The sequence below is a fragment of the Otolemur garnettii genome, unplaced genomic scaffold (assembly GCF_000181295.1).
Source record: "Otolemur garnettii isolate 467f Iridium unplaced genomic scaffold, OtoGar3 scaffold00108, whole genome shotgun sequence".
Classification (NCBI taxonomy): Eukaryota; Metazoa; Chordata; class Mammalia; order Primates; family Galagidae; genus Otolemur; species Otolemur garnettii.
This window is the reverse complement of record NW_003852503.1, coordinates 1,156,026-1,167,396: the sequence shown is the minus strand read 5'-3', so window position 1 is coordinate 1,167,396 and position 11,371 is coordinate 1,156,026. Positions and strand designations below refer to the sequence as shown.

General features: G+C 40.5%; 1 protein-coding gene across 1 annotated transcript; it reads left to right on the top strand.

Annotated features, from left to right (window-relative positions):
- Nucleotides 1-554: 554 nt before the first annotated feature.
- Nucleotides 555-1,569, top strand: LOC100944862 (putative olfactory receptor 10D3). Its single transcript, XM_003796782.2, has one exon. The coding sequence runs from the start codon at nucleotides 603-605 to the stop codon at nucleotides 1,539-1,541; it is 939 nt and encodes a 312-aa protein (XP_003796830.1). The 5' UTR covers nucleotides 555-602; the 3' UTR covers nucleotides 1,542-1,569.
- Nucleotides 1,570-11,371: the final 9,802 nt, after the last annotated feature.

The following is an 11,371-nucleotide window of genomic DNA, read 5'->3' as shown; positions in this document are numbered from 1 at the left end:
GTCATGTGTGACAGCCAGGCCCTTCTCAGAGGCAATTACATTATGGGTAGCTCTTATCTTGGGTCTGGTCAACTCTCAGAACACAGTGCCAGGCTTCTTCCAGGGTACAAGGGCCATGGAGGCAAACAGAGAAGTTCTAAAATATGGAGGCAATGAATTTAAAGAGAAATGGACATGTGATCAACATAAATGCTGATCATTAATAGTGGCTCACAAATACAATGAAGCTCAAGTTGTAGATATAAAAATGCATTGAATGATCCTGAGGCCCATTATCCCTCTACCCTGGGAGAAGCAATATGTTTGGTGGGGTGGGGGAAGGCTTGTCCTTCTCTTCACAAATTTTAACCTTTGAAAAATCTTTTCTATTAAAGGACATCTATATTTGAAATGGGTGCAATAATAACATTTCCTACAGAATCTATTAAGTGGTCTATGACAGTTAGTTATATTCTAATTAGAATGCTCTATAGTTGGGATCACAAGTATTCTTTCTAAAACTTAGAATCAAAACAGTCATTTGAGTTTAAAACAATTATTTCCTGAGCCAGGGCATTCTTCCATGCCCTCTGCTTTCTATTCCTCCCCCAGGACTGATTCCCATGGAAACGCAGAACAGCTCTGTGGTGACGCAGTTTATCCTGTTGGGAATCCCACACACAGAGGGGCTGGAGACGATACTTTTTGTTTTATTCTTGCCCTTCTATGCCTGCACCCTGCTGGGGAATTTGTCCATCCTCGTGGCTGTTATCTCTTCCGCTCGCCTGCACACACCCATGTATTTCTTCCTGGGGAACTTATCTGTGTTTGACGTGGGTTTCTCCTCCGTGACTTGTCCCAAAATGCTGCTCTACCTTGTGGGACTGAGCCGACTCATCTCCTACAAGGACTGTGTCTCCCAGCTCTTCTTCTTCCATTTCCTAGGGAGCATCGAGTGCTTCCTGTACACCGTGATGGCCTATGACCGCTTCACTGCCATCTGTCACCCTCTGCAGTACACAGTGATCATGAACCCTAGAGTCTGCGTGGCCCTGGCTGCAGGCACCTGGCTGTTAGGGTGCATTCATTCCAGCGTTTTGACTTTCCTCACCTTCACCCTGCCATACTGTGGTCCCAATCAAGTGGCTCACTTCTTCTGTGATATCCCAGCACTCTTGCCGTTGGCCTGTGCGGACACATCCTTAGCCCAGAGGGTGAGCTTCACCAACGTAGGCCTGGTATCTCTCGTCTGCTTTCTCCTCATCCTGGTATCCTACACTCGCATCACAGTGTCCATCTTGAGCATTCGTACCACTGAGGGCCGCCGCCGTGCCTTCTCCACCTGCAGTGCCCACCTCATCGCCATCCTCTGTGCCTATGGGCCCATCATCACTGTCTACCTGCAGCCCACACCCAATCCCATGCTGGGAACTGTGGTCCAAATTCTGATGAATCTGGTAGGACCAATGCTGAACCCTATGATCTATACCTTGAGAAATAAGGAAGTAAAAACTGCTCTGAAAAAAATATTGCACAGAACAGGCCGTGTTTCTGAGGGTTAGTACAGATCAATAGATGGGCACATGGCTCTAGAATAACTTCTACTCGGCTATGAAATTTCACTCTTGAATCCTGGCATATGATGATAATGTGGGATTTTCTGCACCTTCTAACTGGTATGGTCCAATGCATTTTCTTTTTGTATATTATATTTCCTTGTATTATCCCATTTTTTAAACTTAATTTTTATTAAATCACAACTGTATACATTCATGGGGTACAATGTGATGATTTGACGTGCAGTGTGGAATGTTTGGATCAAGCTAATTAACATAACCATCGCCTCACCTATTTATTTTTGTGGTACAACATGTATCATACACTCTTAGTTGTTTTGAAAGGTACCCTTGCGTTGTGCACATTATTAAAGGCAGAATCCTATGCAATTTTAATTTTTTTACAGTTTCTCAATAGTGAATCATTACTTAGTAGCTTGCTATTAGCAGAGTTGAAGCATTTATTTAATGCATTTCTTCCAATATACTTTAAAGCTGTGCTTTGAGGGGGGAAGACAGTCTCACTCAGTCACCCTGGGTTGAGTGCCATGGCATAGCTCACAGCAACCTTAAACTCCTGGGCTCAAGCCATCCTCTTGTCTCAGTCTCCTGAGTAGCTGGGACTACAGGCTCATGCCACAATAGCTGGCTATTTTTTTCTGTTTTTAGTAGAGACAGGGTCTCAGTCTTGCTCGGGCACCCGCAGAAGCAAGCTGATATTGAGACCCCAAATTAAAATATATTGGAGTCTCAAAAAGGGGGAATGAGAGAGGATACCCGAGAAGGGTGAGGTCTAGGAGAACAGGTCTTCTCAAGGAGACCCCAAGGATACACCTGCAGGGTCCTCTCCATAGTGACTCAGCTTTTGGGAATTTGTAAACTTAACTTCCTGGAACTTGGAAATTTCCAACTTCCGTGAAATTCTGTAGTTCTGTAGGGGCTGGAATAGCATCTCCCACTTGATTCAAACTGCCTGATGAGAAGGGTGCCTGTGGGTTGGAACTTTTTGACTGTGGATAAAAAGGGAAAGACCAAGCTAGCCGGAGAGCGCAGCCATTTGGAATTCTTCCCCATAAGCTCCTGGCCAGTAAATAAAGCCCTTCCTCTTATACAAAACAACGAAAACAAAAACAAAATGTTGTATGGCAATAGCCACTTGGTGTCTCCTTTCAAATAAGCTGTTCACTTCAGACAATAAAGTAATTCATTTTACGAAGAAGAACCAGGTATGGTAGCCATTCCCATCCTCTCTGTTCCCAGACTACCTGAACATTCTTAAAGTAAAAACAACTGTTATTTCAGGAATGTTTAAATATTTAATAAAATACGAGGTGTGTTTACTTCATTTACCCAAGAATTTCTACTCTGCATACTCAGAATAGGAGGCCCTGGGATGCCTGAGGCCTAACAGTCTGTGGCGGAAACAATAAATCCCAATGCTGCTGGAAGTGGATCCAGACCTCTGAACTCACTCATTTTTTTACCGTCCTAATACAGCAAGGAAGAGGGACACAGCTCAGGTCAGCCTTTAAGTTTCCATGAAGGTATACGCTGAGTCAGGATAGTCTAAGCACTTGTATCAAGGAATGATTTTTGTGCCTGAAACTCCGCCGTTGAACAATGAATTCTCCCCCTCATGCTATATTCTCTTTCAAAAGCAACAGAAATGCGATGATGCCTAGTTCAAGAAAGAGATGTTTATGATTGGAGGGAGGAAAGGCAAGGAGGCACATGCAAGGGAACATAGAAATATTTCTCTCTAGATTTCAATTTGGCCGAAGGTCAGGACTGGCATCCTCAAATCTCTTTTGCTGCAAGACACCTGGAGAAGTAATTCAGGGCGTATTTGTCAAATGCCTGCTTTGCAGCAGATCCTAATCTTATGCTAGGTCTATAAAGATGAAGACGATCCCTGCCCTAAAGGAGTCTATCAAGAGCTGATAGCAGCTTGGTGCCCATAGCACAGTGGTTACGGCACCAGCCACGTACACCAAGGGTGGCGGGTTTGAACCTGGCCCAGGTCAGCTAAACAATTGCAATGACAACTACAAAAAATAGCTGGACATTGTGGTGGGCGCCTGTAGTCCCAGCTGCTTGGGAGCCTGAGGCAAGAGAATCGCTTAAGCCTAAGAGTTTGAGGTTACTGTGAGCTGTGATGCTACAGCACTCTACCAAGGGTGACAGCCTGAGACTCTGTCTCAAAAAAAAAAAAAAAAAAAAAAGAGCTGATAGAATCAGACAATAATCAGAACTCACTTTTTGGGGTCTTATCATGTGTGAGGTATTTTTCTTATGCACTTCACTTACATTAACTCATTTGATTCTCATGGCAAGCTCATGAAATATTAGTTTTATCCTATTTTATACAGGCGAAAACGGAGAAGCAGAGAAGTTAAGACATTTTTACAGCTAGTGAGTTTCCAAGATCAGATAAAAATCCAGCAGGCTGACTTCTATGCTCTTTCTCTGAATAATTTCATTACAACCCCAAGTGACCGATTACTTCTGTAAAGGGCCCTTTTGAAGGCTTTGTGGGAAAGTAATATGTGAGCTGGGCTGTGAGGGATCATGGCTGGAGGCTGAATGAAGGCCAAAGAGGGTGAGAAGTGCGTAGGATTGGGGAGAAGGGACATCGTGTGGCTGTGTAGATGGGGAATGACCACATTGTTTGCAGGGAAAATTATATAGGTAGAAAAGGGATGGCCAGAAGTTGGGAGTGAAAGAAAGAGATAATATGTCATACTGGGAAGGGCCCTCTAGATAGAAAGGCCACAAGCATGGCTTTACCAGAAGAGTTTACACATGATCTTTAATAGTACCCACACCCTCAAAAGGGTTTTGTTGTATAAGATAAACTATACGGACACCCTACTTCTCTGCAAAGCTAAGGATGACGTGGTAGTGGAGACTCAGGAGCATGTGGAGACTGAGTATGACTTAAGTCATCTTGGGATGGGACACAATTATAAGAGGGGCTTTACCTAACAAATGCAAGCAGTGTAACCTGGTTCTTTGTACCCTTGATGATTCCCTAACAATAAAAAAAAAGTCATCTGAGAGAACTTGCCAGTTGAACTAGTACCAAGAGTAGCGTGGGCAGGTCACTCCATTGCCAGAACAGAGAGGACTCTGCTGTCTTGTACTCCAGTGGGAAGGACTTAACACTTCACACCCACTGATCTTGGCATCATCAGATGTAGGATGTATGAGCTCAGCCACTCAGCTGAAAAGACCCCCTCTCCTCCATTACCTGAGCTCATTCAGCAACCTCACTGCAAGGCTGGGACTAGATTAGGACTGTCTCATTTCTCTGTCCTAAATTCAGTTAGCTATGCCACTTAAAGTTCTTTTCAAAGGTAAGGAATAATGTTTCCTTTTATTACATGCTGTTATGTAAAATCACATATATCGTGGGTTCTTAATTTCCCAAACTTAAACTAATCACGCATAAGCCCCTCTGCATGCTAATCTACGTACGTGTTGGTGCTAGAGACCAGACATTGGGAGATAAGCCACGGAAAAATTAAGTGTCCCTCTTAAAGCACACTCCTGCCTCAAAGTAATCCTCTCACAAAGGATCAGATAAAGGGATGTCCTGTTTTACTGAGTGGGGAGTCCCATAATCAGCAGGATGTGGTTGGTACTAATGCTCACAAGACATGACCAGGAGGGTGCAAAATAAAATCTCAAAGTCATCTGGCCACAGACCCAACCATCATTATCAATGAGCCTCTTCATGCTACCAAACCTCTCTAGCACTGGTCTAAATCCTCACATCTTCTTACTTCTTCATCTCTCCTGTCCATTCAAATAAATTGTTCTTTTTAGCACCCTCCAAATAAACAAAGATGAAGGCTCTCTTTACACCTAGACTCCATAACCTCGTGATGTTTGCCCGCCACCTCTCTCATCAGATCTTTCCCTATTTTTTTTTTTTTTTGAGACAGAGCCTCAAGCTGTCCCCTGGGTAGAGTGCTGTGGCATCACAGCTCACAGCAACCTCCAACGCCTGGGCTCAAGCGAGTCTCCTGCCTCTGCCTCCCAAGTAGCTGGGATCACAGAGAGCCCCCACAACGCCTGGCTATTTTTTGGTTGCAGCCATCATTGTTGCTTGGCGGGCCCGGGCTGGATTCGAACCCGCCACCTTAGGTGTATGTGGCTGGTGCCTTAGCCACTTGAGCCACAGGCGCCGAGCCATCTTTCCCTATCTTTGATACTTCTTTAGGAGGTTTACTCCTTATTTCCGTCCTTGATCATCTCTCCCCCAAATTTCATTCCATTGTGACTTTAAAAAAAGAAGTGAAGAATGAGATGCGTGAGCAGATTTATGTAGACAATGAATATTTCAAACCTTCCTTTATATTTTAAGCCTCTTTTCCTTAAGTCGTAACTGAATTACCTTCTAATTTGACATCCCCCTTGTTTATCTGTGACCTTCCACTGCAAGAAACCGAGTTGGCTTGGTTATCTGTATCCCATTTATTTACTTGTTCATTCCTGGTAGAAAAAATTACAATGGTTTCACAACTGTTAGCCTGTACTCCCGTGGAAAACTATTTTACCAGCAACTTCATCAACTGCCTTGTATACTGAAGTACTGCGCTATGCACAATTTATTTTATCTGTAATCCTGCAATCTCCACTCATTTCCCGTGTTACCAAGGTCCTCCTGTCTTCCCCAACTCTTTCACTGAAGTTACGCCGTCCACTTACAATGCAGTTAGACACTGGCCACAGTCTACATTCTATCATGGGGTCTCTTGTCTCCTAATTAGCTTTTTGGGATTCACTTATATTGAAGTTTACTATTTGTGCTGTAACATTCTTTCAATTTTGATGACGTTTACCACCCCGTATTGTCCGCTGCAGCATCCTACACACCCATGCAGAGTCTCTCTCTGCTTCACCTGTTCAACCTTTTCCTCTTCCCAAATACCTGGTAACCACTGGTTTGTTTACTCTCTAGGTTTTCCTTTTCCAGAAGATCCTATCAATGGACGCGCACAATGTGTAACCTTTTCTGACTCAGCTGAGTTTTTCTGGCAGAAAAAGTGAATTTTTAATTCAATTTCATTTAGTTAAATGTTGAATGACACAGGGCCAGGGCTACCATATTGGGAAGTGTGGTAAAGACATCTCTCAGTTTGCCAGGCGTGATCACGTTTTAGGCATGTTGTGTTTCCATAATTATTTATAGAATGTTCATGCAGATTTCTCTACTTCAGTTTCCTCCCCCATAACATGAGAATAATTCTTGTGTAGGTGAATATATAAGGATAAAGTAGGAGAGAGCTTAAATGTTGTTTGACACAAAGCAAATCCTATATGACTTTTTACTATGTAGGCATTAAGTTTAACTGTAAGAAAAAAAAATTTTTTTAATTTATTGTTGGGGGTAGATGGAGAGTACAAGAAACCAGGTTTCACTGATTGCATTTGTTAGGTAAAGCCCCTCTAATTGTAGGAAAAATTTTTAAAAACACAGTTTGCAATTCTGAGTTTAGGTCTCAACCCATAGCACTGGATATAGCAAGTCCATTGAATAAAAAGCCTGAAAATATATATAATAGTCCAAATATAATAATTTTATGAGCAAACTAAACTGTAACTTATTATCTGGGTAAGCGTGAACAAATGACACGAACTACCTGTGCATCTTTTCTTTTTAAGTAGGCACAATAAGTTGAATTATATGAAACTACAACCTAATATTATCTTCCACATTGCGCTGCTGTGAGAATGAAGTGAGTTAGTAAATATTAAGTGAATTAGTCACTCAATTAAATGAGTTCGTAAATATAACAAAGGAGTTAGTAAATATAATCACAATATTATTAGACACATAATCAGTGTCTAACAAATCCTGGCTATTCTCATTATAAACAAATGATTTATGCACATAAAGTATCTTGAAAACCATAGAAAGCTACTTCCACTAAAATTATATGTAATTAACTATTTTCCCAAGCCTTAAGAAAAGGAATAAGATGATAATCATAACTCCAGACATCTTAAAGATTATATTCAGATAGGAAGCTGTTGTTATGAGGACCTCCTGGAATCATGTTTGCTAGGCTTCAGTAGACAGCCCTTCACCTATCAAATCAACCGCTACTGTTTCAATGCTATGGCAGAATATTATACACAAGGGAGTTAATGAGCGTTTCACACAAAGGACGAGTAAAGCACATTTTAATTGCTCTTATGTCCCAATAGTTCATCCCTGGTGAAAGGAAATCTTATGGGAACTTCCATCTATATGTTTTTAATTATACCTCTTAATATATCGGAGCCTTACATGAAAATAATGCCAGTTTGGCTATTGACTGGGGTAGCATTATGAAGAAGCTACAAGATGGAGTCATGGCTTTTGATTCGTAATATGTATGTGGGCTACTCAGAAATTGCAATCTGAACTCCTAATTCTGAACCTGTAAGTAAAAAAAAGTCCAGGAGTCTCTAGTTTGAACTGCCACCATCCCTATTATTGAGAGATATTTTCCAGAGACCACACTGTTGTGAAGCTTTCATGAGGTTTCCAGGTAGAGAAAGGGTGAGTATCTGAATTCCACCTGTCCTAGAACTTTTCAATCCTAGCATGTTAAAGGACCTTCAGGAATTCTAGCCTTCTTACAACTACAGGAATTTTTCTCAAACTACCTAGAAATGATTATTCATTTTTTGATGTAACATATCCACAGACAGAAAATTATCCTTTTCATGATTCAAACTATACTACTTCCAGACAGAGAGATTTTGATGTTAAGACAAAAGGTGTCTTATCAGCTGTAGCTCAGCCTTCTGAGATAATATACAGTAATTCCAATATTGATTTCTGTTATTACTCACACAGACACTAGGTGTAAACTATTGTAATCTAAATCTTAAGTTTTACTGCATAATAGTAATTTATGAATCACCATTATGAAATAGAGATCCCAGAATTAAACACAATTGACTGAATGCAATTGATCTTGTGTGGCCATCATTTCCCTCATTTGGGGTATTTTGTTTTTTGTAATAAATCCTCTGGAATTTACTGCCATTCTAGACATTTTCCTTCAGATCCAGATCTTTTGACACAAGATGCTATTAGGCCAATGCTATGTATCATGTCCATAATACATGTAAGAGGTTTGACACATACTTTACTAAAAAAAGGTAATTTAACACTATACAATTATCTAACTCCATTAATCTAGTAACACCTGAAACAAAAATTCTTGGTGTACATTAGCAGTCTTCTGCTGTCTCAGGGTCATCACTATATTCTTTTATAAGAACTAAAACACTTCCCCCTGGAAAGGAATCCTGCCATTTGCAATGACGTGGATGAATTTGGAGGCAATTACATGTATGCTAAGAGAAATAAGCCATTCACAGAATGACAAATACTGCCTGATTCCAATTATAGGAGCAATCTGTAACAGTCAGACTCATAGAAGCAGAGACTACAATAATGGTTGCCAGAGACTGAGAGGTGGGACGAAGAGGGAGTGGTTCAATGGGTATAAATTTTCAGTTACGTTAGAGGCATAAGTTATAAAGATCTGCCGTATAACGTAGTACCTGTGGTTAGCCATATGGACTTCAAAATTTGTTCAGAAGGTAGATATGTTAAATATTTTTATGACAAAATACAAAAACAAAAGCAAACAAAACACACACACAAGGACACAAAGAAACTTTGGATAGAGATAGGTGTTAATTACCTTGATTGCAGTGATAGCATTATGTGTGTTTACATATGTCTCAACTTATGAAATTATATGCATTAAATATGCACAGTTCTTTGTATGTCAATTCTACCTCAATCAAATTGTTAAACAACAAAAAAATCTCTTTTCTACCTTAAACTGTTTTGGTATTTGGCTAGGATTCATTCATCTCTAAGATGAGTCAAGCAAAGCTAGGCTAAGACCTCTGATACAGGCCAGGTTATTTGGAAATTCTCCACAAGTAATGGGCAAAAGTGGTGATAAAAGGATGGATCCACAGAAAGCAGTAGGAATTAAGAACAGGTGTCAGAGTCAGACTTCTTGGGAAGCTGGTCACATGTATTGGATCCAAAACCCACACCAGATGTCAAAGTTGCAAAGGTTGGACAAGAGATACTGGGTTCCTGTGTGTAAGCTAGTTTTTAGAGGGACAGCCTTACAAGAGACAAAGTACCCAGAAAACAAAAGTCACCTGGCCAATGTAAAGAGTCAGAAACATACTGGGCAGCACCTGTGGCTCAGTGGGTAGGGCACCAGCCCCATATACTGAGGGTGGTGGGTTCAAACCCAGCCCTGGCCAAACTTCAAATAAAAAATAGCCAGGCATTGTGGTGGGCGCCTGTAGTCCTAGCTACTTGGGAGGCTGAGGCAAGAGAATTGCCTAAGCCCAGGAGTTGAAAGTTACTGTGAGCTGTGATGCCATGGTACTCTACTAAGGGTGATAAAGTGAGACTATGTCTCTAAAAAAAAAAAAAAAAAAGTCAGAAACAGAAGGATATGGAACTCAGCTCTTTTAATAGTGGAAAAGTTAGGATGTGTTAACAAAAACTGGGATTTTATAAAAAGTAACCAGGAAGCTATAATTTCTGGCTTTACAAAATCAATGATAATTTGGCTAGATCATAAGTTGACAATTTTGTACTCTAGATATCCTTCAACTTTTCTAGTATAAAAGTGACCTAGAGTTAGGGTTGGCTGCCCTCTGCAGGAGATGGGAAACTGGGAAGTCAGAAAAAAGCAGGTGCCACACAGCACATACTGGGCACCTCTCTTAAGCCTCCTGCATAATTTCTGACAGTCTCTTCAACTACTTTGTGATTTCGGTCCTCCATATCTATGTGGGGTTTTTTTGTATTTGATGTTTTTTCTCTGATGAAAGAAGAAAGATGTAAAATTGTGTATGTGTCTGTTTTATTTCCGTAACTTATTAATAATTAAAGGTTAGAAATATCCATAATTTTCTTGTTTATGAATTAAAGAAAAAAAACTATGACGGCAACAGGTATAATTCATGAGTCAAGATAGCATTGTTTCTCCTGCTGGGGGTGCAGAGAGAGAAATACATTGTTTGGAGATAAAGTTGATGAACATATTCGGCATAAATAAAGAGGCATACACTAGGCATAGCCTAGATAGAAAAGGCTGAGAGGATGGTGGCAAAATAGTAACTTGTAGAGGAATATTTATATGATCGGCATGGTGTCATCATTATTTTGTTTAAATTTTTATAACATTAAAATGTACTTGACACAGTATAAAATCTACCACTTTCAAGTGCGTTTCAGTGATTTTCTGGTATATTCTTAGAGTGGTACAGCCATCACCATGTTCTAATTATAGAATATTTTCATTACCATCCCCCCAAATCTCCATACCCACTAGCAGTCACATCCATTACCTCCCTTCCCACAGCCCCTGGCAGACACTGCTTTATGTCTATGAATTTGTCTTTTCTTAATACTTATAAATAGAATCATAAAATGTATAGCTTTTTGTGCCCAGTTTCTTTCTCTTAGCATATTCCAGGTTCATTCATTCCTTTTTATTTCAGAATATTCTAGTACATGTATGTGCCACACCTTGTTTGTCCTTGATGGAAATCTGGGTGGTTTCCAATCTTTGATTGTTATAAGTAATGGTGTTCTGCCCATTCAGGTACCACTTTTTGTGTGGTCATATCTTTTCAATTCTCATGGCTTGTATCCAGCTGTGGGATACCTGAGGCGTATGGTCACCCTCTGTTTCTCCTTTTCAAACTGTTTTGTAAGAATCTATATTATTTTGCAATCCCACCAGTAATGGGATTGAAGGTACTTTCCAGGTGAGGTCCTTCAAAGA

Bases quoted from the DNA above. Each gene is read 5' to 3' on its own strand.
- LOC100944862 (XM_003796782.2), top strand. From the start codon at position 603: ATGGAAACGCAGAACAGCTCTGTGGTGACGCAGTTTATCCTGTTGGGA.